Here is a 26342-nt window from a genome sequence, read left to right on the forward strand (position 1 = left end):
TAGTTCTTTTTTGAGAATTTTTGCTTGTAGTGTTGCTCTGTTTATATCAAAATAGAGACATGATAATAAATAAACAGATTAAAAAGAAAAAAGGTCCCCTCCACACACTTTTTAATTGCTTCCATTCATCATCACATCTCCCATCTATGCCCTCGACATAACACCCCAAGCACGGATCTTGTTGTCGGTGTAACCAGCGAACAGAGTCTGGCCATCAGCGCTCCAGGCCAAGGAAACACACTCAGGCTCACGGCTCTTCTTGCCCTTCTCGATGTACTCGGGCTTGAGCTCGTCGACCTTGCTCTTCTTCTCGAGGTCGAAGATGGTGATGCTGGTGGCGGTGGCAGCGCAGAGCCAGTAGCGGTTGGGGGAGAAGACGAGGGCGTGGATCTCATCGCCGGCGTGGAGAGAGTAGAGGTGCTTAGACTCGTTGAGGTCCCAGAGCATGGTGGTACCGTCCTTGCCGCCGGAGGCGCAGAGAGAACCGTCGGGGGAGATGGTGACGGTGTTGATGTAGCCGGTGTGACCGATGTGGTCGGTCTGGAGACGGCAGGAAGCGAGCTCCCAAACCTATTCACGTCATTAGTATCTTTTTCGCACTTTTCGCATGAAGAAAAAAAAGTAATGATGTAAAAAGTCCCTCAGGCATTATGGTGAATGTTTGTCTCATGGCCAAAAGGCTCTGAAGTAGCAAATACGTAGATATGCAAGCATCTTTGGGACTCTTTGAGATCGAAAACAGGATGTAGAAACGTACCTTGACAAGCTTGTCCCAGCCAGCAGAGACGATGACGGGGTTCTGGGGGTTGGGGCTGAAGCGCACGCAAGAAACCCACTCGGTGTGGCCCTTGTCGGTGATGGTGTACTTGCAGTCACCCAGAGTGTTCCAGAGCTTGATAGAACGGTCACGAGAACCGGAGACAATCTGGCGGTTGTCGGCGGAGAAAGAGACGGAGAGGACGTCGTTGTTGTGGCCGACGAAAGTGCGGGTGGTGGCACCGCTGGCGAGCTCCCAGAGACGTAGGGACTTGTCCCACGAGGAGGAAAGAGCGTAGGCACCGTCAGAGGAGATCACCTATATCGTCCGTCAGCCTTTTTTTCTTTTTTCTCTCGCTTTTTGCCTTGATTGATTCTCGTTTCGCTCTCGCGGCTCGAATACAGTGGAATGGGGAATCGTACACAGTCAGAGACGATGTGAGAGTGACCCTGGAGGCTGCGCTTGGGGTAACCGTAGGCCTGCTCGTCGCGGGTAAGGTTCCAGATGATCAGGGACTTGTCGCGACTGCCCGAGAGCAGCATGTTGGGGCTAATCAAAAGATCTCAAGTCAGAATCCATATCCAAATTTTCCACGTATTCTCCATCGCAAAATTTTCCCGTAAATTTTCTCTTTTCTTTCTTCTTTCCTCCAGCAATTGCAGTTTCGACGTACTTCTCCAAAGAGGTAGCCAGGGAAGTAACCCAGCCATTGTGACCCTCGAGGGTGCCGCGAAGGACCAGCTGCTCAGCCATGATCGGAGTCTGGGAGACGATGAAGGGACCGCGAAAGGTGAGAGGAGGAGGATGAACGCGGGCGGAGCTATTGTCGTTGACTCTCTGGGGCTGGGATAAAATCACAGCAGTTTCGACGAGGCGAGCAGACAAGCTGCGTGCCCGCCTGTGCCCTAAACCACCGCCTGTGGGGACGTAGCCCTAGCCTAAGCGAGTCACGTGAAATTCTACAGATTACCCTAAATGTACGACAACAACAGCAATGAATACTGAGTACGTACGGAGTACTGCTGAACGATAAATAATACAATAATATTTAATGACGGAGAACTACTATACAATCATACATAAATAGTATCGAATGTCAGTCTTACAAGCGCTCCCAATGTACCGATTACCTCTTAAGAGCATCTCTGGCAAAGACTCGTAGATCAAGAAAACACCTTGATATTCGGCATCCTTCCCAAACCTCCACCAGCAGTCTTCTTGTTCTTCGCAGACTCAAACCCTTTTGCACTCTTATCTCTCACATGCTGCCTGAGCAATCGCAAGACCTCCGACTCGGCCCATCGCGACGGAACAGGCCGATACGCAGCCCTGAAGGCGCCATGTGTCTGCGCCCACTCGCCGCTCTTGGCTCCCGTACGCTTCCAGGTCTCCGTCACGGTGTCTTGGGTATGCGTCTGCTGTTCCGCGAGTTGGCCATCAGTGGCTGCAGACTCGGCAGGTGGGTCCTGTGTGGCCCAGTAATAGATATCCCAATCATTTTCATCGAGGAAGCGATCGTACTCCTCAAGTTGCTGGGCTGTCATCTCGGGGAGATAGACGTCAGCAAAAGTAGAAAGCAAGAGGTCGGATTCAAGAATTCCACGTTTGCGGCTCTGATCTGTAGTCACTCGTCAATACCCATTCAATTTCAATCACAAGGTCGGATGGAAGGGAGCATACACAACAACCTAGCCCTCCTCGTCGCCGAATCCTCGCCCTTCCTCTTTAACGGCTCAACCTTGAACGTAATCCCTTCCATCTCTCCAACCCCCAATTCCGGCTTCTGCGCCCCAGACTCCTGGCGTCCACCCGTGAAATGCTCAACCCGTCCCGGATACGGATCCGCAGGTCTGTAGTTCGGATCGACCGAGCTCAGCATCTCCGGGGGTGCGCTCTTCGCGCCGACCTTCGGGTAGTCGCCAGTCATGGTGGAGGTGGTGTTGGGAATAGCTTGATTAGGGGGCTTAGAGGTTTGGTTTCTGCGATGCTCGGGGGCGAGCGATGTGTCGGGGCGTAGCCTTTTGTCGTTTTCATGGTCGCTGTTGCGGAAGGTTGTGGTGGTGAAGGTGCGTGTGAAGGGGAGGTTGGTCGTTGCCGTCGAAGGGCGGAGGAAACGGGTGATGAGACGTGGTGCGGACATTTTTTTTATCAAATTCTCTCACTGAATCTTAGTGTTCAGTGTCAATTGGGAGTGTCGAGAATGAGGAGATGAACAAACGTGCCCCAGGTTTGGCCGAGGATGGCGGGATTGACATCATCCGGAGTTCATGCTGCAGCTTGTTTGTAGTGTTTGCATCGATTGACCAACGGAGGCCGGTGGATTACGGACCCGCTGGTCTATACAGGATATTGAATTCGATAGTTATACGGCATCGCATTGCAGGTTTCATAAAGAATAAGTACGTCGAGCGGTAATGGTTAACTGGACCACGATATTACTCCGAGAACTAGAGTTTCATAATCATGATTTTAAACAAATCTATCCGAGAGTATTCAAGTCTGTGCATGCAACAAGAATACAAACTCTTATTTTGTCATAAGACAAAGCAGGAAAGGAACAGTTATTATCATCAACACTTATTATAATTCACCCTGGATGTCCCAACCCGTCAATCAATCTAGATAAGGTGCTTGGATCTGTTACAGTTAGCCATCTCTAACCCCAACACAGCCGACAGGCCAAAGGGAGTATAAAGGAAAGAACAAACCTAAAGTAAGCCCGCAGATAAACAACCTGCCAAGCCCCCAGTCCCATAAGCATCCCCATTGTCCCAAACGCAAACCACTTAACCCGCTCATTGGTACTCTCGTTGGTATCCCGCAGCTTCTGCTCCCGCGCACGCAAGTATTCCATCTCGTTCACAACCTCGGCGACCATTTCTTCAATACGACGCAGCTCTGTCTCGACGGGCTTGAGCTTCTCTTGCGCTTGGATGCTGGACCAGTCGCGGGCATCGGCGCCAATGTCGATGTCGAGTTCGATCGAGCGGTAGGGGTTAGTGATGGCGCCTACATTATTTATCAATATACTTCCTAGCATGTGTAGATGTGGTTGGGGATGGAGGACGTACTGTGCGAAACGAGCTGATTCTCAAAGCACACATCAAACGCAATGTCCGCGGGAGAGGTGAAGGCCTGACGAGTCTCGCCAGTGACGTCCTTCGGACGGCCGTGGTCGTTGCCAAGAGCGTCTTTGATCTATATTATATCGCTCCATTAGCATTGCCCCTCCGATTGCTTCCAATGGCGTCCCCCGAAAAGGTACGGGAAAAACATACGTGCATGTTGACCATTTGACCATCCCCTTTATTCCCATCCACAATCGCTGTCACTACGACCAACTGATCTTTCAGCACAAAGTTCCGTATGCACCGTTCATTCTTCGAGCTGTGGCCGGAGACAGCGGGGAGGTCGAATCGGAGCGCCGATGTCAGCTGCGCGAGGATGAGGAGGGAGAGGAGCGGGCGGAGGAGTGATTTCAGCGTAAACCCCATTTTTGCGTTGGTAGATTGGTTTAGTTCATGGAGCTCGAGAAGAGAAAAAGAAACGGGGCGGAGAAGAATTGGATTCTCGATCGGTAGACCCCGTCGGAGACACGTACTCTGTTCGAGGCCGGAGGAACTGTTTTGGTGATGCCACGCCGCTGCTAAGGAGGTGGAGGAATAATGTTCCGGGCGGATTTCCGCTCGCTACAACTCTACTCTGGAGCAGTATTACAATATATGGACGAATATTATAGCAATGGAAATAATAAATGATAAGTCATGATTTTCGAATTGTAAAAAACAGATAAACTCCTATATACAGGTTGGTAATATAACAAGGAAATTAAAATAGTAAAGAAGGAACAGTCCACCCAATGCTGAAATCCAAGATATTCCCGCTGTTTCTGATCAAATCCAGACATTAGAAATTAAAGGAAACAAGAAGATTAAAGAAAGTAAGAAAATACCAGCCAAAATGAGATATACCAAAATCGTGGTGAGCCATAAAAGAGAAGTGGTGAGAAAGAAGAGAAAGAAGAGAAAGAAAAGAAGAAAAAATAAAGAAGCCGAAAAAGGAAAGGCCCAAATATAATCGCAATGGTTCGGACACTCCAAAACACATGACAGCCATAGGCATAGAGAGCCTCGACACATATACAAGAAAGGGGGAATAAAAAAGAGAAAGGAAACTCGTCAAGGCAGAAAGGTCAAATCAAGCTTCAACCTTCTTTCTCCGCACGAATAACCGGGATATGCCATTCGAGTCCTTTGGCTTGCTCGTTGCAAAAGCCGAAGGTGCCCGAGGAGGCTCTGGAGGCCCAGTATTCTTGAGGAAGTCAGCCAAGTCGCTGGTGTCGGTCTGTCTCTTGGGCATTGTGGACCCATGAGTGACATGCACTGCAGCTGGTTTGTTCCCGCCGTTTCGCTCCATGCCAACCTTGTTGGCATAATCTGACTGACCAGAGGGACGAGGATCAGTCTGGGCGGAGTGCAAAGTTGTCTTCGAGGTTTTCGAGGTGGGTGATTTGTCTGTGTTGTTACGGAGGAAACGGGCCTTCATGGCAGATGCACTAGTGAGACTGCTTGGAGATTTGCTCGAAGCAGTGGTCAGGTTGGTTGTGGCAATTGGCTGCGGAGTCGAATCAAAATCAGGAGGAGGCTCGCTGCGCAGGAAATCAATGAGACTTTCCTCCTTACGCTGAGGCTTCTCTTCAAGTCTCAAGAGCTCCTCCAGCTCTTCATCGTCGTCGTCATCAATGGCATACGGATCCCGGACCCGTCGTTGCTTTCGGACAGGCATCGGGTCGTCATCAAATGCCTTCGCACCACCGGAGGGAGCCGAGGTGGGCGCAGGAGCATCTGCTTTGGCGTTGGCGCGGTTGGACGAGTCCAAGAGCCCCGTGCGGGAACCCAACGAGGTGTGAGACTTAGTGGCCATCGAATCATTAGGGGTACTCTCACCGGAAGCCCGGGAAGCAGAATTGTTCATGTCATCAGAGTCCATTGTATTCCGGAATGGTGCAACGGAGCGGGAAATGCGATGAGATCCAGGCGTAGGCGGGCCCTCACGGATAAAGTCAATAAGCTCGGACGTCTGCTCTCCTCTGGGAGCCACAGCGGGACGAGCCTGCAACCGTGGACCAGAGGTGTTTCTTGTCGAGTTAGACAAACCGCTACCCGGCCTGATAAACTTCTTGGATATTTCTGTAGCATCAGAGAACCGACGAGTTGGCTTAGAAATGACGTCGGGACTCTTGGTAGCCTCTCTCGCACTAGCAGGGCCATCAGGTCCACTCGACTTCACAGGACTAGCAAAGTCGCGAGTCGAATCGGCGGCAGGCTTCACATCCTTAGGCGACGAGAGACCCTCGCTGGCTGGCACAATCGATTGAAACTTGGATACTGGCCTGGCAGGTGATTTGGAATTCACCTTCGGGTTTGGACCACCGGGAGGCGCAGTGCTCTTCAAAAAATCAGCCAAATCCACCGTGCTTGAACGATTGGCTTTCCAACGAGGCGAATCGGGTTCCTCCATGTCCCTCATGTTCTTGGGCGTCAAGGTATAATGAATTGTTTCATCACTTTGGATTAGCTGGTCCAACCCTGGTGAATTCCTGCTACCACTTGATGGTCGGCTAGTCTCAGATGAACTACGAACATGCGGAGACGCAGATTCCCCGCGCGGTGATCGGCCAACCATGCCTTTCAGCTTATTCGAGACCTGAGACCCGGATGACCCTGCAGTAGGCGGGCGCTTTTCACTGTTGCTGTCCGATTTGGAAAGCGTCGATAATTGTGCGGGAACCCGTTGGACAGAAGCCCGGTTGGATGTAGCAAAAGCCGGAGAGGACCGACCTGCGCGCTCAGCCGATGAGCGTCTAGGAACAGAAGGAGCAGGACAAGCCTCCTCGTCATCTTCATCATCAAGAGCAAACCAGGTCTTTCCAATTGTTTTCTTCGCATCGTCGGCTTTGGATGCATCGTCGGCCGCTTTTTGTGCGTCGGTGGAGTCGCCATCAGTCCCTTGCGTCGGAATGGGTACCTCGACCTCGGCTGGCACGCCAGACGCGCTGGACGCTGAAGCAGAGAGGGACTTCTTCGAGTCGTCACTGGCCTTACGCCGTGGACGCTGGATGGCCGAAGTTGGCCTAGATGTCCCCCGACCTTCGATAATTTCAGTAACACCACGCTGGGTCTCATCGTTCAGATACGCCGTTTGGGCACTGCCAGGCCGACTGACCCCAACCTCAATCGATGCACCTGACAGAGAAGGAGCCATGATAGAGTGGCGTGCAGTAGGTGTCTTCGCCCCTTCGGAGTGACGATGTTCGTTTGAGAATTCAGTCGCTGTGGGCGTGGAGATTGCCAGACCGGTGGATTCAGGATCAACAGACTCATCCTGCTCGTACATGGTCTCCAACCGGCGTCGCTCCTCCGACGGAGTGGGGGACACAATACTTTGAACATCCTCCTGTTTATTGGCATCCGTATCCACGGGTAGTGCAGCTTCTTCTTGGGCTGCCACAACGTCCAGAGGAAAGTACGAATTGTTAGGCAGCGAGCGCGAACGGGCGTGGCGGTTCAGCTTTGGACGGGACTCAGGGCCAGCCACAGGGGAACTTGCGACGGAGCGAGATCGGGGAAAGGAAGGAGACGGGAGTACCATGAGACTTCGTGGACGCACTTTGTGGGCCACAACAGCTTCCATAGTCTGAATCTCGCCTTCCGGTTCGGCTGAGAAACCCGGGATAGAGATTTCCTTGATGTCGTGCTCCGACATGGGCAAAGGAATAGACGCTGGGTCAATCTCTTCCTCGTGCGCTTCGGTGGTCTCAAACGAGGTAACAGAACGCGCGGGAAGCTCATCGATAGTGATGACACTACTCTTGCGGCTGCTCGCCAGTGTAGACGCAATGCCACGGCGACGGAAAGACTCTCGCGAGAGCGTACGGGACAGATTCGGGGTGCGCATTCGTTTCCTCCACGTGCGCCAGAGCCGGCCGAGGGTGGCGTTCATCGCCAATTTTTCCATGTCATAGTCTTCGACGACCAGACGATCGATGCAGCCACGTTCCGCACCGGATTCGGTAATCTCATCGTGCTCGATGCTGAGCTTGGTTGACAACCGAGATCGGGCTGTCTCGCCGGCAATGATCAAAGCCTGCTCGCCCAGGTGCTCGATGATAGAGGTGAGAAAGATGGCTGCAGCGGGGGTGATGTTGTCGACATGACTGGCGAAGCGTCGCGGGGCGGTTTCTGTCTCTGCCAGACCATCGCGGACGATGTGCTCGTCCTCCTCGTCCTCCTCCATGTCACCCAGGCGGGTGTAGACCATACAGCGTAGTCGAGTACGCTTCCACGACCGGACGAGATCGAAGTCGCCGGTAGGTTGTTGGCCACCACGGAACTCAAGATGCTCATCACCCTCACCACCCATGTATTCACTCAATTCATCATCCGCGGCAGACACGACTTCTTTGGCGAGGCGAGGTTTCAGCACATCAGCGACAGCGGGTCGGATACTGGAGAGCTGTGTGGATTTGGAGACGGCCAGGATGTTGAATAGCAGATGGTCGAGGAAGCCGTTTAGATGCGAGAGAGCATCTGGGGTGACCAGCGCACTGGCAGAGTCGCCGTTGCCTTCCCCATCGTGGTCATCGGCGACGAAATCGACTGTGTTGAACTCCTGGTCCGCGGTAATGATCTGCGCAGCGGCGGACGAGGCAATGAAGGCTGGTTGGGGGCTCACGGGAGGCGGGAGGAGGAGATTGATCCGTGGGAGCTGGCCATCGCTCGATATGCTTGTGCTGCGAGAGCGTGAAACAGACCCGAAGTCGAAAGGTTCGGGGGTTTTGCTAAGAGGGGGCATTCTGTGGCACCTGCGACGTGGAGTCGCAATAACACACAGAAGAATTCTTTTTTTATCTTGTTATTCTTCGGGTCTTTATATAAGAATATTTCGATCTGAGCTCAGAATTGGAGAAGCTTCGTAAGCACGGTTTAGAAACACCAGGTCATTCTAATTGCGAGGACGAAACAGAGTCAGCTTCAAATTCGCAACCACTTGAACACTAATACAAATACGAACCCGTGAAATTATATGAAGAAGTGGTAAGAAAGGATTATAACCGTTTCATGTCCAGCAGAAGAGGAGAAGGAAAAAAAAGCAACGAACGTTTTGGAATCCGGGGAATTTTTGTGACTTGCAGAGAACGTGACGGCCGTCAGGGCGGGGACTAGAGGTGATAAAGGAGAAGGAGAATCTAAAAAAGAACAAAGAATCGAAGAAGAAAAGAATGAACGAAGCAATGAAAGAGAATGTTCAGGAGAAAAAAAGAGATGAAGAGGGAAAGATGAAAAAAAAAGACAACCCAAAGTTGGGGGAAATCAGGAGAGGGAAGTGGAGGTGCGGTTAGAGTTTCACACGATCGACGTACGCAGTAGAAGTATACGGAGGGTACGGAGGAATATAGATCGAGTCAATACTTGCACCGGAGGTACAAGCAAGTATTTAATATTTATGAGAGGGAGCAAGTATTTCCAATGTCAACCAAACCAAGTGCCATGGTTAAAAAAGCAAAAAGAAAAAGCAAGTGTTGGGACTACCAAGCACTGACTGTAGATGGACTCTGCTCCACTGGTCAGGTCAGGGGCATACCTACATAGTAACTTTGAATCCCAGGGGCCACCCTATTCCCACTGCACAGTCAATGACACTCTACACATTACGCCGTGTATACTACTATTATGCAGAATGCATAAATTGATAATTCAATTGCCAAAATGATCATATTTCCATTCCAACGGAATAATCTCTTTTGTGCGAGTACCCATGTAACACTACATACAAGGTCGGCTCTCTCCCACTGCAATGGCCACTACTGCCCCGCACCGCCAATAGTTCTTGTCCATCAACCCTGGAACCATGGGTTTTATTCCCCAAAAACCACCGATAGTTCATTCCATATCCATGGGTTCCAACACAGACCAGGGGAAATATTATGCACAAGAACTCTTTCATCTTTCTTCCAGAAAACTGTCAGCTCCTTATTCCTCCGATTGCTTTCCAATAGACAGAAGCTTGGCTGTGGATGCTAGAGTACATACTCTGTTGTCTGTCGTACAGAGGGCCGGACTGTGCAGGACAGGTGACCCTGACTCAGTCGGGTTGACTATGATGCAATGCTCGTGCCCCGAATCCCCGGCGGGTACGGATACACGGTCAGTGTGTTGGAAATACTAGCATGTATGCAATGATCCCGGGAGTGATCCCGGTGGACATTGCGTTGATGTATACCTTAGGTATACATACATCACATACCCCTGTACTCGATCGAGTCTACCAATCTCTGCAAAGCCAGATCCATCCTGGGCCCTGAATATTTCACCGCTCCAATCCTCCTCGGTCCACTGAATTCGAACGCCCTCGCCTCAGACCCAGCACCAACAATCGGATTCTCAGCAATCAAAGGGAAGTTAGCGAGTGTGTGTGGTGTAATCCGACTCCAAAACAGGCCAAAAGTATCCAAATATGGACATTGATCTCGTAGTGTCTCGAGTATCTCCTTCCACCGATCGCGAGATCCAGAGGTAAGACGGACCCATCGAAACGAAACAACGCGGAGAGAATGGCCAACGCGACAAAGTAACGCCGCCAGATCATCCCCTGATACAAACGTTTTGCTGAGTGAGACTTCTTGTAGTTGTATTGGCGGTTGAAGAACATCCATGTGCATGAGCCTCCTCAGAAACAATGCAGCGTCTCCCCCGTTATCGAACGACATGGACAACTTCTGGAGATTCGGCGCCTGCTGGATAAATGTAATCCCCATGTCCACGGCGACGCGAGACTCCATCTTGTAATCAAGCATCAACTCTTGTATATGAGCCCAAGCAGCGATGAAGTTCCTCCCACGCAGATTCGGTAGATTCAACAACCGTCTTGGATCGATCCCACAACCACCACTTCCACCATCTTCCGCCAAATCTACCAGAAACGACGTCGTCGGTAATCCCGTATCAGCAATAATATTCAACAGAATGGTAAGAACATCACTGCGCGTCAGGAACTGGTCCTCGTATTTATCCTCCGATGCCATGGAATCATCAATCTGGAAAGAGGTGCAGTTAACGCAAGATCTCAAGATTCTCTGCAGTTGCTGTACTCCATCCTGGCGGAGAGGATCCACGAGATGGCCGTCCGCATGTCGATTCCAGATGATCCCCTTGCCGTATATCGTATCCTCACTAGTGACCAATAGCCGGTGGACATATTGCCCTAGTCTCGGATTATCCGCGAGTGTGCGCAATCGATCGAGACTGTGCACGGAGAGGTCCGTTCGGATGATCCCGTCGATGTATTTGCTTCCAAATTGGGGGAGTGTTAACTCATACAAGTCTTTGCAAGCCAATCTAAATGAACATAACGTTGCTGGATCGAGGTGCTGGATGATATGATCGACCAGTTCAACGGGCAGGTTGCAGAACGGAGAGGTGGCTCGTTGATGACGTTTCCGGATGTGGGTTTTCAGCTTGTTCAACAATTTATAATATATACGAGCCATCGTACGGAGGGGCAAGAGTATTGGAAAGAAGGGAGACAGGAAATGTCATATTGACCACGTCAAATGACTGCTGGTCCTTGCGGAGGCCAAGGGCAAGGCTGACAAGGCTAAAACCGAGCAAACACTCCGAGGATAATAAATCAACACTCTATGCTGTCTAGGCTAGCTTCAATATACTTGACATCACTTCGTAAAACTTCTGAAAGAAACCCGCTAATGCTTTTTAACACTATTCACAAGAAAACGAGAACCCGAAAATTTTAGTCAATTTTAATGGACCTTCCAATTCTCCAGAGCATACGTGACGCCTCCGGCAAAAAAGCTCAGCTCATCCGCCTCCACATCCACGTTGCCTTGGGCCAATCGCTCAACAAGCAGCTTTTGGATACGGTCCATCAAGCTCGCATTATGGCTTTCTAGTGCCTTTGTCTGCGGCGTCAAACTCATCTTTTGTGAGCTGAGCGCGACCAGCTCTTCAAATTCGTCAGGTACAAGCAGGTTGCGGAATACTCCGATCACATGGTTCAGCGCATGGTCCATGTATACCCCATCGCTGCAGTTGGTCTCCAAATACGGAGTCTCTGCCTGTCCCAATCGAATGTCATCCACCAAAGCACGGAGCCGTCCTTTGTACTGGGAATCGGCAATCTCTTTGATGCCGTTGACATATGCCACAAACAACTGCCTGTCCACATCAACTGTGTCTCCTGGGTATTCCTCAGAATCAATGGCATTCCGCCAATGCTCTTCAGTCGATTCGATTGCGGTCGGATTTTCTCCATCGAAAGTTTGGAGGCTGCCGGAAGACCGCGCCATCTCCATAAGCTCATGGCAGGTCAGCCCAGTGTCAGGACCTTCGTCTTCCTTGAGCTCAGGCGCTTCAATGTACTGCACATTCGGATCAAACCGAACCATTGACTCAAAAGCGATGAATGAATCATCAAACATTCCATCTTCGTCTTCACTGACAATTTCGGACATGGCATCGTCAGTGTCCCAGCAAATAGACACTTCGTACAACTCTTCCTCTTCCTCTTCTTCTTCTCGTTCGGACATAGTCTCGTATTCGCAGTCAAACACATCAGTCCCATAGCCTGATTCCGACTGCGCATCCTCTTCTTCAGGCTCGGTCTCTGGCTTCTTTAGGATAGATTTCAAGCACGGACGCAATTTGGACTCTGATGGAGGTCCCTGGCTCGAAGCAATCGACGTGTCCACCGTAGTCGGATTGCTTGAAACGACCGAAATCTCATCGGATGCATAGCTGCTGTCCTGGGAAAGGGATACTTCAAGATTCGAGAATGTAGAAGAAAGCGACTCCCAGGACTTTCTGCTCAAGGCAGTTGGTTCGCCCATTTTGAAAAAAGGGAAATCCGTGTCCTAAAACAACGGTCTGCACGTAACGCGAGAACCAGGAAAAAGCGTGAAAGGCGTAACAAACTACTTAGGTTGTTTGTGTTGTTTTGTTCGACGTGAAGAGATTGTTGAGTTTTGATTTTCTGAAAATCGAATGGCTTTGGTGGCCTCCAGTAAACCGATATAGGTCCATGATGGAAGCGCTGACGTGAATGGGAATTCGTTTAAGGGAGAGCGATGACGAGGGAACCCCCGACCTTAATGCACTTAAAAGCCATGACTCAAATTCCTGGTAATTCTTGAAGATTGTTTCTCGTTCTTGCGTAAACGACACGGTTGGACCTGTTTTTTTCCTTTCAACAATTCGAGATATACTGCTCCGAAGCAATACATATAGACCGTGAATTTGTGACGTAGAACGAAGAAATCCGGAGCGGAGAGGTGTCGATATTCAGGGCTTAATAGTCGAAGACCACGAACGCGCTGCGTCTCTGTGGTTATCTGTCTTAAGACTTGTCTTCAAAGGACAAGAATCGATCGTGAAAACGTGTAGAGAGACGTCAAGGGCAAAGGTAGTAGAGTATTGGGTCTTGTGGTGTTATTCCCACTTGTGCGTGGGATTCTGACACGAGTAGAGGCGCCGCGGGGAAGACCGGGGCGAGAGGTAAAAATAGAAAAAGTGCCTTCTAACTCCAGTCAAGAAGCAGAACTGATTTGAAAAGGTGTTAGACCCACAAACAATAACAATAGATGGTAGTAGAAGCAGCACGGTTAACGGTGCTGGAGAAAAGGAAAGGAGAAAGAGAAGGCGAGGGGCGAAATCGGATCGCTCAGCTTTCCGTCATCATCACCTGACCTGTGCGTCTTCGGATTTCCGGAACTGGTTTAGCCGGGTTTATACTGAGTCAGCGATGATTCCGTGTTTGGGAGAACTTACTGGAAAAGTCATGTCTAAATTGGATACATACTCCGTACAATCTCCGTACAATATCACAGGGCTGACAGGAACATACTATGTACAGTGGAGTTATTCGCCAACATGGTGAACAAGTTAATATGCTATTGGGCTGCAACATTTCATGACGCTTCGCTAATGTCATAGTCATACGGCCTCTAATACTCCATATGCTATGCATGATGATGACGCTATTCTTTTTTTTTTTTTTAAAAAAAAAAAAAAAAAATTGAATGTCCGATGCTAAGAAAGTGTACCAAAAGCCTGGATTTACTTTGAAGTATATCTTCCATCAATCATTCTTTATATGGCTTTATCCGTCGGCGATCTTGTCTTGCATAGAATAAGGTGGATTTTCTAAGGTTCCGAGTCGATTCAGCTTCGGGAAGATGGATAAATACGTTGGTAGACTCAAAGAATGCTGTGGTTATTTCCTCGGTTCCTGCACCTCGTTGGCCCTTATGCACTCCCTGGTACCCCACGAGGCTGTGATGAGGAAGGCTAGGAACAAAGGAAAGGAACAAACACGAGCCGATAACCTCGAAATAGCCGTATTTAATTCATCTAATCCGTACCACTTCTGGCTTCATCACACTGTTTGGATTGTCCAATCGAATGGACCCAGTCTGCGCAAGCACAATCACACGTACGCACCCCATTACAAGCAATCCGGACCAGAGAAGACAGAACATATCGATTCGGAAGAGTACCATGTACGAAAAAATGGGTTACAGGTACAAGTCCGCTTTGCAATGCAATGCGCAAGCCTTCGAGAAGTCTTGGGTGGGCTTCGGACGCATGCGTTCTGTGCTTTATGAAGGCTCGGCATAAAAGTGAATAATTATAGAAATTGGTCTTGCTTCTATTTCCGAGTCAACCAGAATTCACCTTGGCAGATAAGAGAGTGAGTGTCCAGTATTTTGTCACATTCCAGAGATCTGATTGTGCATTATTGGCCTAGGCTTGCATTCCATCCAACCTCCCGCATTCCTGAATGATGCCACTCGAACCATGTTTGGAACATCCAAACTAGTACATTGCGGACAAAAGCATCAAACTGGCATTCCAGAGAGAAAGATCCTGACTATTTGCTGTAGATCATCCTGGCCACTGTGGTCGTGTTTTGTTGGAGGCTAAGGAAGTAGCTTCCTTGACAAACAAGCAGTGTCATGACGCTTACACCCGCCAGTCTGGTGAGATAATTGACAGGTCCAACTTCTCCACAGCAAAGTTTGTGGTCGACGGCTATAGGTGGAATTTGCAGCGGGAGTCAAGGTCAATCAAGCCCCCGTTCATGATTCAGGTGCATAGATCAGCAGGCACTACTCTGTATTGCTACTATTATTGGTTTGAGATGCTTTGCGATACCTTTCCAAAACCGTCGTGTTTATTTTCTGATACTGCTATCTTTTCTTGCTACTACTGGTACCATGGCCACTGCTTTTGGTTTAGCAAGCGGGCGTTACATTCCGAAAGGTGGCCGGCCGGATCTCCTGTCTCCTCAGGGCGTTTCTTTCCACTGGATAGCATGGAGAGGGTCGGAAATGCGTTCAGCCATCCTGATTTTTGACGTACTACAATTGGTTATTGGGAAACCTGGAGAGATCTCCCTTCCATTGGCCTGTGGTGGACCATGTATAGAGAGTCTCCTTAGGGCACATTCCTCGGTCATTGGAATGCGCAGGGAAACCATTGAGGCTGGGACAAAGTCGCAACGATTCAAATAGACCCCTGAAGTCGGTTGTTTGTTTGCTTTGTCTCCTTTGCATCTTCTGCAGTGTTTTCTTTGATTGTCAATCGTTCAAACTGCTCCTACATCACGGAGCATACACTCGTTTCTTGCCTAAGGCTATCATTCGCTGCAGAACTCTGCCGATTTCGAATTTTCTTTTTTCGAGTCAGATTGCTTTGACCTTTTTGGCTTTCTTTATCCTTGCCAATCATATTGAATAACAACCTTGTGTGGTTCACCCCAGTACCAGACTTTGGTCCAGTCATTCGTTCATCGCCGCAAACGGAAATCAAAGCAGCAAAGATGTTTGTCCAACAGTTCGAGCACTCGTTCAATGACATATTTAACCAGTATGTCAATGTGGAATCCTCGAGCTCCGATGACAACAAAGACGTTTCATTTCCCAGCGGCGACTTTGACCAACTATTCCCACTCAACTCATTGTCAAGTGAGTGTGGCGCTCTTTCATCGCCCATTATTTCCCCCTCCAATAAGCGGTCCCGTCAGTCTCCTCAGCCCTGGAGTACTCCTACTCAAGACCTCTGGAGTCTGCCGCAAGAGACCGGCGCTGCGTCATCTTCGTCCATCGATCAGGGCACCTTTTCTTTCCATGATACTGTCCAACCTTCTGCTGTGTCTAACCTGAGTCTCAATCTTGACGCTCAGTCATCCTCCTCTTCTTCCCGACCTGCAGTAGCTCATGTGCTATCCTCTACTCCGCTGTCGACCCCTCCCGAGACGCCCCGCAAGAAAGTTTGTATGGGTAGTGGTATAACCACTCCCAAGTCTATCCGTCATCATCAGGATACGGGTGACCGCCGTCGCCTGCTGCGCAAGCAGAGCTCTTCCCCCAGTTTGACGCGCTCTTCACGCGCCCAAAAAGCTAGAATGGCATATTCTGAAGCTTCTGCCCCACGCTTCCACAAATTCAGCCTCCATAGCTCAGACGACCATCTACCGCTGTCTCCGCCACCAACCGATCTTCTCGCGCAACACGAGAACCTTTCTGCAAATAACTCAACTCACCTGAACGGCTCTACAGAGCAGTTTTGGGGTGATTCTGCCGAGATGCCTCAACAGTACGACTCGAGCATTTTTAACCAATCTCCAGCCATTTCTATGCCCTCGCCCTCGGTGGGTGCATTGGCTAGACACCAACACAGATATATGAGCCAGCCAAATAGCACTACATTGACCTCCAGTCCTCCCTCGGCCGACGAAATTTTCTCGTCTCCGCACTCTTCGGGTTCCCAGTCCTTGTCCTCGTGGTATTCTGATTCACTTGCACCATCCGCTTTCTCCTTCACTCCCGACCTTAATCAGGATGCGCAGCAGTGGTGGTCGCCTATGGCGTCGCGACTCGCGCCGCAGCAGCAATCCTCATACCAACCGATGCTGGAAGCGCCAACTCCTCAAAGACCCATCCCGAACCACGACCAGCATAATGACATGCTGCAAGGAGGACTTATGATCCAGTTCGATCCCTCGTTCGACATGTCTGCACCAGCAGAACCATCTTTTCCTTCATCGACCATGTCTTCCTCGGCGCCTGCTACGGCTCAGGAAAGCCAAACCTACCACCCCGTCTCCAGCACACACATGAATCCTTCATTCGCCGCTACCCCTCAAATCCAGCACCACACCCGGTCACCTTCTCTATCCCCGAGGAACAAGGGTGCTGCTGCATCACCCAAGAGCGGCCCAGCAACAGTAACAGCAACACCACGAACAGGGACCGCCATGAAAACACCACACCGCCGCAGCTATGAGCGCAAGATGTCCGCTCCCTCGAACACGCCTAAACCCGCCAAGGCACACAGCCCGAGGGGCTCCAACAAGTCCGTATCCGTGTCTTTTGTCAACTTCACCCCGAGTGACGGCGATAGGATCTTGACGGGGGTTGCTCCCAGTGGTAGCTCCAAGACAAAGGCGAGACGTGAGCAGGAAGCGCGCGAGCGCCGGCGCAAACTGGGTGAGGCTGCGTTGAAGGCTGTGAGAAATGCAGGAGGCGACATTGATGCTTTGGAAGCTGTGCTGTGCTGAGAAATTGATATCCTTTTGCTTTCACTTTATTGTCTATTACTGACTGACTATATGTCACCTTGGTCATAAAACCTCGTGTACTTTACTGTATTTCTTATATTTGTTATTTGGCAGTGGTCGTTTCGGTGTTTGTTGGTATAAATTGTTCTTTTTTAGCGTCTCTGGACTGGGTCTTTGGATTTGGGTATAGGCCTTCCCATTTTACTAATAACATTTCTAATTTTATTCTAAGATCATTCTTGTCATGATATCCCTAATAGAAATTTGGAGCTCTATACTGCATGACATCATCTTTCCAACTCCAAAGCATGAATCATACATTCAAGTACTTCTCGATTATGCTTTACTGCTTATGCTTACGTTGAGAACAGTGAGATCCCTGTTTGAAATAAACAAACAAGCAATACGAAACCACGCCTCGTGCACCCTTCCACCCAGTGCCTGCTCATGGCTGTTCCACCCCCAGCGAGCGTCAACGCAACAGTCGTATGAGAAAAGAGCCCAATCCACCGGTTATTGGTCAGATTCCACGGCCCATACTGGCACATTCTCGCTTTTAAAAGTCACGTAGCCATGTCGGCCCTGCGAAAGGAGATAGCGACTAGAATATTAGCAATATTGCTCAGCAAGTAGGGTGAGACTGGTAGACACATTGTCCATTCAACGCAGGCAATTCTTCCACATCGCAGTGGAAAAAAGAACTGACACCTCCGCGACCTACCTCCTGCTTTAAAGCGCGTTCCAATATCACGCTCCTGACTGACTATCATTGACTGCACGGTTTTTCCTTTCCTTTTCTTTCCTTTGTCTTTTTTTTTTTTTTTTTTTAAAAAAAAAAAAAAAAAAAAAAAAAAAGGGGGGGGGGGGGGCGTTTCACAGCTACAGTGAATAGAGCCAAGTTGGTGTTTGTATAAGAGAGGTAGTGTGTTAGAAAGCACACGACATAGATTCTATTATTGTTCTGATTAATTACTTCTACTGGTTTTCTACTTAATATCAATAGCTGAATATATATGTATTATAGCAGATCTCTGCGTACCGAGGCATCTAAAGAGGTCCCCCAAGAAACGGCTCCGATGCTTAAAACCGAACAAAGAACCATGGATCGACGATACTCTGATTATACCTCAAACTTCCATGTTTGATTCTATTTTACCCTCAGAATCGACCTAACAGTTTCCGCTCGTTACTTCATCTATACTATTTGTCGATATGTCTGCCCCCGTGTCTTTTGATCAGTCTATTCACGTATCGAGCGAACTTGGAAAGTCTAGATTACACGAAACACTTACAACATTTTCTGCGACCTCAAGGCTCTTCCAGTCTCTGCGCTGGTCCAAGCGCATCTCAATTACCTAGGCATTAGGGCCGAAGCACTTCCAACAGTAGATTATCCAACGAGCGATAATGCATCCAAGCCGATAGAGTTCTTCCAGCCAATGTCTGAAGCAGAACTACAGAATTATTCGTTTGGTTCTGAGGATGCGATGCAACAGGTGATCTCTTCTATTCCCATGGCGTTAGAATATTGCCCGCCATGATGGGCAGGACTCGACTGGCTTCTTCTGTGCTCTTTTTGCGTGGATATTTGGCGCGACTAGAGCCAGTATCCCAGATTCTGAGCAGGGACGTGGTCAATCTCTTGAAGATATACGTGGATGGATTTTTCGTAAGTATACCTTCCGTTTTCCTTCTTCTTCTTTGGGCTAAGAGTAATAATACTGATCATTGCTACAGGGGCTTCATAAAGTCCATCCTAAAACAACACTGTTTGGACAACTTGTTTTTCGAGAGGAATCTCCCTTCTTGCCAGCAGATCCGTTCAATCAGCAGTCAAATATCGTTTAAGCACTTCACACGACATGTGATTATTTCTATATATGCCAATTATTTGGTATCTTAACTATTCCACTGCATAACCAACATTGTCTTGATAAAACAGGTCATGGTCTTTTCTTCATGGACCCCACTCGCGGAACAATTCTACGGGCCCACCATGATAGCCATGAGATTGTATTGCAGGGAAGCAAATTGTTCGACTTCTCCAATGTGAAAACGGCCCCGTTTGAACTTTCCATGCGGCATCTGCAAGCCCGTTGGAAATATCGAACAGTTCCCTGTAACTTCCATTATAGAGGTCGTTGAAAGGGACTTCGTTTGTGCTATCAAATGACGTCCCCTTTACGGGTGAGCCCTGGTCAGGTCAAGGTCCCTCATTTCACTACCTTCAAGAGGAAATGGGTAGCGATTCAATCTACTACCAATACATAGTTCCCATTTACCCAAAACGGAAAGTGGGACCCAATCGTTTTAACAGGCCTAGCGTGGTTCTTGTAAACCCGACTCGTTTGATTGGGCAACCCGAAGTCCAGTGATAGGACCTACAATTTTTGTGTATGGGGTAGATTCTGTCGTGAAGTCCGTACTATACAGAGAAAATACTACTATAATACATGAATACCGTGATGTGCAAATCTCGACGCCGAATAACCATAGGATATGCGATAACTCCAACATGGGACTCCGTACTGTTCACTTCCGAGCAGCAGTTGGCGTCCATGGTTCTGGTTGCCAGGAATCACTCGGATTCCCAGCATTGGCCTTAGCCCAGGGATTCTTCTTTTCTGCGTGCCTCCTCACTTGCTCCGTCGTCGACTCTGTCCCCTCTGATTGTGTGGGAGGCGCGTTCTCCTCGGGTCCCCGTAGCGTAGGATCGCTTGTACGTAATGCCGGTTCCGGTTGCTGGGTCTGGGGTTTATCGAGGTAGGATGGTTTACTGGCCCAGCGTTCATCGGCCAAACGAGCCAGGTGCTTCATTTGGATTTGGCGCACGACGTCTTGTTGTTGTTCTTCGATGGATGGGGGATCGGCGCGGACGTATCGAAGCCATTGGTGCCATTGTGCTTGGGATGCAATTGTCAGCTTCTTGCTTATGTTGTGGATGGAAGGTAAGCAGGAGGCTTACGGGAGACTTTGATGTCCGCGTAGTGAGTTTTCGGGTTGTATCTGACAATGCGCCGTAATCGCGAAGCACTGAGTGTCTCCTTGAATTCCCAGTAGGTATTTCCGGACAGATCGGAGCCTGTTATAACCACTCAATCTGATAAATTCTTGCCACTGCGCAGAAGTAAAGATACATACCGGCCAGAAACGACCTTCGCCACGGCAATCGGAGGCCTTTCCACTTGAACCAGAGACTGTTAATAGGACTCATTTTGCCAGAGGGGTTATCTAAAGAGATGCTAAGAAAAGATATCACTAGTAGTGGTCGTAAGTAGGGTCTTGCGTGGCTGAGGCGTCTCTCCGGAGAATCAGCGCCCTTTTTCCTCCGACGGTCCAAACGTCATCAGCGACCGCCCGCATTCCTCCCCTGAGCACAAGCAGTACAAAGTAATACATACTTGTGCTTCGTACATATTTCGGGTCTCATTCATCGTCCTAGCAATCAGTTGTTAGGCTGCTCTTTTTACTCCTTATAACCCGGCTTTCTGGTTGTCTCTTCATCCGAATCACTCAACAGTCATCCGCTGACCGGACCCCTTATCCGACCCATACTTCGAGGCACCCAAACAACAGTCGCCAACAAACCCCCGTATCTGCAGGAAGCCGTTTACATGCACCTAGTGTGACCCATACACAATCGGAATTGCAATACAGATATGGCGTCCGTTACGTCGTTGGACAAAGACTTGCGCAGTCTACGACTGTCCCGCTATACCCCGCAGGCAGCTGCCGAAGTGCGCGACTGGATCGAGGAAGTCCTTCAGGAACAGTTAGCCCCGGGTGATCTCTTGGATGCGCTCAAAGATGGTGTGGCGCTATGCAAGTATGTATCCTTGGAAACTATATGATCTAAATGAACTGGGCGCAAGTGCAGGAGCTAATGGCATGAAGGTTGATCAACCTAGCTGTCTCGCCCGGCGTCAAGTACAAGCAGTCATCGATGCCCTTCGTGCAGATGGAAAACATCTCCCACTTTCTTCGCGCTTGCCAGATCCCCCCGCTAAACCTCCCGCCACACGATGTGTTCCTGACAGTCGATCTCTACGAAGGCAAAGACCCTGCGCAAGTCCTACAATGCATCATGTCCTTCAGTCGCAGGGCAAACGCCGTCCAGCCCAGCAAGTTTCGCCGTACCATCGGTCCACAAGTCAACAAAGGTAGTGGTTTGAGTCCGGATGTAACTGGTTCTAGCCAAAGGCTCACCACCCCCTCGCGGTTCCGTGGAGCCAGTCCGAACTCGAGCGCACAGTCCACGCCTGCAAACTCGTCAAATGTCAGTAGCTGGAGTAGGAAAACGGATGAGACGTCTACGGCTCCCGCTTGGAATATCCACCAGTATGGCTATATGGGTGGGGCGGACCAGGGCAATCAAGGGGTGGTCTTTGGTGGGCGGCGCCAGATCACCACTGCCGCTCCGGTTGTCCCTAGTCTTGCAGAAAAAGAGAAGCGCAGACATGAAGCGGAAGAAAGAGCACTCGTGGAAAAGCAAGGCGCGGAACAAGCACGTCAGCGACAGCGAGAAGCTGAAGAGGAACAGGCCCGGCTAGAGGAACAACGAAGATGGGACGAACATACAACCCGCCTGAGGGAGCAGGAGCGCCTTCAGGTTGAAGAAGAGAAGAAACGATGGGACGAGGAGAAGCGCCTGTGGGAAGCAGAAGAACAGCGCCGTTTGAACGAGGAAAGGGAAGCGGAAGAAAAGTTCGAACAGGAAAGGCAACGCAGGCGGAGCATGGCCGACAACCGACTTAACGGTCAGTTCCTAAGCCAGTATCAAGCCAGCCAGCCGAGCCCTGTCAAAGTAGCGCCGCTGCCATCGGCTGAATCCCAGGAAAGCCAACGCGTCAAGGAGCTGGAAAGGGAACTGCAACTTGCGCGCGAGCGAGAACTCAAGTACCAACACGAACGCGAGGATTTCAAGAAAAAGGCCGAACCTCCTCGCCCTCGCCCGGTCCCTCCCAAGCCAAGCTATGATTTCTCGTCCCTCGAGCAAGAACGCCGGATGCTCCGCACCGAATGGAACAAAAACCAGGATGAGTTTTCTGCTCCACCAACACCCCCTCGCCCCTTGCCCGACCCAACCCAAGCCCAGAAATCCCCTCAAACCTCCCCACGTCCCCTCCCCGACCCTGTCGCATACACCAACGCCCGTGAGAACCGCGTCGATCGCTTCCTTGCCTCCAACAAACCTCCCGTCGCACCAAAACCCACCAGCCACCGCCCAGCAGACTACAGTACGACCGCCGAAGTCGACGCTGAAAACAGCCGTCGCGAGGCTGCACAACAGCAGACCAAGGCCGGTGGTTGGGCGTCCAAGTCGCTTTTGGAACGTGAGATGGAGCGCGAACGCGAGCGTCAGCGCGAGTGGGAGGATGGCCAGAAGGAGACCCAGGAAGCAGCGGCCAAGGGTCTTGCGGATCCTAGTCAGGGATCTGGACCTGGGGGTGCGTGGAATGTCTTCCAGTATGGATATATGGGCGGTGATAATCAGAGTAGGGGTGGTCCGGGTTTGAGTGCCTGGGGTGCTAGACGTCAGATCATTGGGCCCAGGCCTCCGCCGTAAATATATTTAACCATCTTTCGTTGTGGTTTGTTTTCGTGTTATTTTTGTGCTTTTATATTCCCACTTTGTTTCATCGGTTTTTCTTGTTATAGACACTATATAATTCAAAACCATACCAATATCAAAAAGATTAGTTTAGCAATGGGTATCTATCTAGTAAATGACTGTAACGAAACTATGCGCCTTGTAGCAATGGGATTAGGGCTGGCCAGTGAACGTCTTCTCATGAAGCTTGCATACTTGGAACCAACTCATTAATCATAAACAACAACCTCTCCCCGCTCTCAAGCAACCAACACCACTCAATATCCTCCACCTGCTTACTCGACTGATTTCTTTTCACGTCCTGCGCCCTATCAGCCCGTACCATAATTCCGTCCTCCACGGCTGCCCTCAGCTCTGGCGTGACCTTTAGCATCTCGCTCTCCGCAAGTATCATAACAAGCGCCTCCAGTGCAATTGCCATCTTCGTATTATCGACCACGGACGCTTTACTCGCCGCGTATGGCAGAAAGCACTGTTCTAGCTTTGCTTGGTTGAGGTACTCCTCCTCTGTCTCGGGTGCTGTGCTCTCGCGGAGTCGGAAGAGGAGGAATTCGCAGAGTGTCGTTTGCGCCGCCGCGGAGAAGTAGGGAAGGACGTGCGGGGAGATGAAGGATTGGTAAATTGGAAGGGGAAGGTGGCGGATGTTTTCGACGAAGAGGTGGTAGAGTTCTTCGAGGGTTGTGAAGGTTTTCGGGAGGGCTTCGGAGACGGCGGAGAGAAGGTGCAGGAGGCGTTGGCGGAGGGCGAGGGAGGGGAGGCCGCCGAAGAGGGAGAGGGTACCGTGGGAGTAGAGGGTGTTGTTTGTGTTTGCGGTGGCTGTAGGTTGTTCTGTGGTCGTGTTTCTTGTTCCTCTTCGTGTGCGTTTGGGACGTCGTTCTGTTGTTGTAGCTGTATCATCTTTGCCGTCACCTTCTTCCGACTCGTCGTCGTCTTTGGTTAGGTAGTCGCCGTATTGTTCTTCGTCGATTTTGACCTCTGCTTCCCTCTTCTTGATGTTCTCTTGGTCCCGCTTCAGTTGCTTCAACTCGTTTCGGAACACCTCGCGAAACTCGTTGACCGAGCTTGAAGTCCCATCCGCAAAAATAGCTCTCAGAATCCTTCGATTCCGTCCATAGCTCCCACTACTCCCATCGATATACCGGAAGATAAGACTTTGATGCAGTATGCTCTGCCGCAACCTCTTCTGCTCCTTACCATTTCCAGCCCTAGGTACCTGCCGCTCAACCTGCCTGTTGCGCTCATTCCAATCATCTTCCAGAACCTCACACATAAACTGCAACCAAACCTGCCACCGTTCCCATCGTTCTGGGTGCAAGACAGAACAGTTGAACGCCCATCCAACCGCATGCCAGAAGTCCTCCGCGCGAGACCACACAGCAGATGACTGTCCCAGCTCCGTATTCAGCAGTTTCCATTCATTCCTCAGCATCTCATTTCCAGGTGTCTCTTCACCCTCGCTGGCGCGTCGACGTATGCCTCCATGACGGGAGGCTTCGAAATGCGTGAATGCGAATGCAGTATCAAATCTAGCGGCTATCGGTCCGACGAGAGTATTTGTTAATCGGAGAAGTCGGAAGGCTGCGCTGGGCGCTTCTTTTTCTTCGGAGCTTTTGGCACGGGTGGTCGTGGAGGGATGGACGAGGAAGGTAGCTGCGACAGCGAGGAGGGGTGGTGATGGGACAAACACGGGACCAGAAGTGACGGTGCCAGAAGTGACAATGTTTAGGAGAAGGTTTAGGGCTTGAGTATCTGTGTGCAGGCTGTGTTAGCTAGATGCTGTCGCGTAGTCCGGGGTAGGGCAACGGACAGAGCTTCTCTTCGAAGAAAATTCCCGAATGTTGGATTAGTTCGAAGGGGACAGATTTGGAAGCTCGGTAGGAAGGAGGCTTCTCCCCATCCTCGACTGCCATTGCAGTGAAGAAGCGTTATGCGCGAGAATCGTTGGAGGTATGAAGTGGGATAGTGACGCGGTGTCGTGACGCTTTATCGATATCGCGCGTCTGGTCACGATTATCCTGCCTATTTGGTCAGCGTATAGTGTAGTAAGTAGTAGGCTCCAGCGATGGCATTATGTATATCGCCCTTACTGCTATTGACAATTCCAGCAAGGCAGAAGTAGAAATAACCCATCTTACCATCAACTTCTGGTGGACCGACTAAACCGCATTGAGCAACTTATAATTTGCGTTTATTTTCCCCTAAATATGCCGATCATTATAAGCAAGGTGCTGTGGTCTAGTGGTATGACGTCGCGTTGTGGCCGCGCCAGCCCCGGTTCGATTCCGGGCAGCGCCATTTTTTTTACTTTATCTCTGTTTTTGTATTGTTTTTTGTTGCTACCATACATATTGCCATAAACACAAGTAAATTAGAAAGATAGAATTATTTGTCGGCATTTCCGGTGCTAAGCCTTAGGTAGTAGTGTTCATTATGAAACTTTATGATTTTGACCCCCTTGTTCTTGCCCCCATTCATTGTTCTTACATTGGTCCTAGATATATACCGTTTCATCTATTTGTCTATCTAACCGCAATATACGACGAAATGGCATCGCTAGAACAGCCTTGTAAAAAGCGCACTTCCTTAGTATCCATTTCCTTCACCCAATTCGACTCCCACCGTTTGATCCCGAGGTAGTGCTTGACAACCTTACTTTCCACCATAGCCTCGATATCCTCGAACTTCCCGTCAAGAGCATTCAAAGCATCATCCACCGTAGTCGGCATTCGTTCTGCCTTTTCCAAAACAGAAACATTTTCAGTGAGAGCAGTATCCTGCTATACTAAAAGCTCCTCGTTCTGATAACCAAGCAGCCCAGCACTGAAGATAGCAGCCAGAGAAAGAGACATATCGGATATGGCGTATGCCTATAAACCATTATGTAAAGACTGTTCAGGACGTATATCAGATGGATCATACCTTTGGACTCCAGAAGTCTTTGTGCGAGGGGTTTGGCATTGTGGTATCCAGAGTTGGATGGATTGTCACGGTGCCAGCCGTGATGTATACACGTGACTAGGCACGTGACCCACACAAGATTGTCGGAATATAGAGGTTCCTTACCGAACAATACCAACTGATGCCTGATTGATGCCTTGCTGATATCATATGGCGAAAAGCAGCGTATTTACTCTGCTATTACTGCTTTTGAAACCGCACAATCGCTTAGTATACTCTATAAGGTATTTACGGTCGTATATAGGATCCTAGATAGCACACTTTTGCAAGAATCAGAGACCTCAACCATATACGCTTGATACGTACTTTCAACCCTGACTAAGCCACATTTCCGACAGTTATGAGCCCGGCTTGTCTCTAAGAAAGTCGTTGAGGGCATAT

General features: G+C 49.8%; 11 protein-coding genes and 1 non-coding gene across 12 annotated transcripts; 3 read left to right on the plus strand and 9 right to left on the minus strand.

Annotated features, from left to right (window-relative positions):
* Positions 1–95: 95 nt before the first annotated feature.
* cpcB (40S ribosomal protein RACK1) lies at positions 96–1540 on the minus strand. Its single transcript, XM_040782624.1, has 4 exons — positions 1431–1540; positions 1180–1306; positions 758–1075; positions 96–570 (listed from the first exon to the last, which is right to left on the minus strand). The coding sequence occupies exons 1-4, from the start codon at positions 1508–1510 to the stop codon at positions 145–147; spliced, it is 951 nt and encodes a 316-aa protein (XP_040636510.1). The 5' UTR covers positions 1511–1540; the 3' UTR covers positions 96–144.
* A 237-nt stretch (positions 1541–1777) lies between these two features.
* Positions 1778–2976, minus strand: EURHEDRAFT_415210 (succinate dehydrogenase assembly factor 2). The gene is made up of 2 exons (XM_040782625.1): positions 2438–2976; positions 1778–2375 (listed from the first exon to the last, which is right to left on the minus strand). The coding sequence occupies exons 1-2, from the start codon at positions 2895–2897 to the stop codon at positions 1921–1923; spliced, it is 915 nt and encodes a 304-aa protein (XP_040636511.1). The 5' UTR covers positions 2898–2976; the 3' UTR covers positions 1778–1920.
* A 69-nt stretch (positions 2977–3045) lies between these two features.
* EURHEDRAFT_415211 (emp24/gp25L/p24 family protein) lies at positions 3046–4361 on the minus strand. The gene is made up of 4 exons (XM_040782626.1): positions 4036–4361; positions 3829–3955; positions 3466–3766; positions 3046–3394 (listed from the first exon to the last, which is right to left on the minus strand). The coding sequence occupies exons 1-4, from the start codon at positions 4249–4251 to the stop codon at positions 3376–3378; spliced, it is 663 nt and encodes a 220-aa protein (XP_040636512.1). The 5' UTR covers positions 4252–4361; the 3' UTR covers positions 3046–3375.
* A 593-nt stretch (positions 4362–4954) lies between these two features.
* Positions 4955–8611, minus strand: EURHEDRAFT_379946 (uncharacterized protein; the record flags this gene model as incomplete). The annotated part of the gene is made up of 1 exon (XM_040779225.1): positions 4955–8611. The coding sequence occupies one exon, from the start codon at positions 8609–8611 to the stop codon at positions 4955–4957; it is 3657 nt and encodes a 1218-aa protein (XP_040636513.1).
* A 2116-nt stretch (positions 8612–10727) lies between these two features.
* On the minus strand, positions 10728–11306 carry EURHEDRAFT_461678 (F-box protein; the record flags this gene model as incomplete). The annotated part of the gene is made up of 1 exon (XM_040784735.1): positions 10728–11306. A coding segment is annotated over one exon (579 nt), but the record flags the coding sequence as incomplete, so codon positions are not given.
* Positions 11307–11576: 270 nt separating this feature from the next.
* EURHEDRAFT_461687 (uncharacterized protein) lies at positions 11577–12662 on the minus strand (the record flags this gene model as incomplete). Its single annotated transcript, XM_040784738.1, has 1 exon — positions 11577–12662. One exon carries the CDS (start codon positions 12660–12662, stop codon positions 11577–11579), a length of 1086 nt encoding a protein of 361 aa, XP_040636515.1.
* A 3503-nt stretch (positions 12663–16165) lies between these two features.
* wetA (developmental regulatory protein WetA) lies at positions 16166–17585 on the plus strand. The gene has a single exon (XM_040782627.1). The coding sequence runs from the start codon at positions 16238–16240 to the stop codon at positions 17390–17392; it is 1155 nt and encodes a 384-aa protein (XP_040636516.1). The 5' UTR covers positions 16166–16237; the 3' UTR covers positions 17393–17585.
* Positions 17586–19603: 2018 nt separating this feature from the next.
* On the minus strand, positions 19604–20693 carry EURHEDRAFT_415215 (uncharacterized protein). Its single transcript, XM_040782628.1, has 3 exons — positions 20534–20693; positions 20358–20474; positions 19604–20295 (listed from the first exon to the last, which is right to left on the minus strand). Exons 1-3 carry the CDS (start codon positions 20604–20606, stop codon positions 19925–19927), a joined length of 561 nt encoding a protein of 186 aa, XP_040636517.1. The 5' UTR covers positions 20607–20693; the 3' UTR covers positions 19604–19924.
* Positions 20694–21051: 358 nt separating this feature from the next.
* On the plus strand, positions 21052–22958 carry EURHEDRAFT_461683 (calponin homology domain protein; the record flags this gene model as incomplete). The annotated part of the gene is made up of 2 exons (XM_040784737.1): positions 21052–21218; positions 21287–22958. 2 exons carry the CDS (start codon positions 21052–21054, stop codon positions 22956–22958), a joined length of 1839 nt encoding a protein of 612 aa, XP_040636518.1.
* Positions 22959–23181: 223 nt separating this feature from the next.
* Positions 23182–24913, minus strand: EURHEDRAFT_379952 (uncharacterized protein; the record flags this gene model as incomplete). Its single annotated transcript, XM_040779226.1, has 2 exons — positions 23182–24752; positions 24811–24913. The coding sequence occupies 2 exons, from the start codon at positions 24911–24913 to the stop codon at positions 23182–23184; spliced, it is 1674 nt and encodes a 557-aa protein (XP_040636519.1).
* Positions 24914–25227: 314 nt separating this feature from the next.
* EURHEDRAFT_t131 lies at positions 25228–25298 on the plus strand. Its single transcript has one exon. It is a non-coding gene; the product is annotated as a tRNA-His (tRNA).
* Positions 25299–25393: 95 nt separating this feature from the next.
* EURHEDRAFT_415218 (uncharacterized protein) lies at positions 25394–25951 on the minus strand (the record flags this gene model as incomplete). The annotated part of the gene is made up of 1 exon (XM_040782629.1): positions 25394–25951. A coding segment is annotated over exon 1 (203 nt), but the record flags the coding sequence as incomplete, so codon positions are not given.
* Between the last annotated feature and the right edge of the window lie 391 nt (positions 25952–26342).

This window comes from Aspergillus ruber (genome assembly GCF_000600275.1).
Source record: "Aspergillus ruber CBS 135680 unplaced genomic scaffold scaffold00025, whole genome shotgun sequence".
Taxonomy (NCBI): domain Eukaryota; kingdom Fungi; phylum Ascomycota; class Eurotiomycetes; order Eurotiales; family Aspergillaceae; genus Aspergillus; species Aspergillus ruber.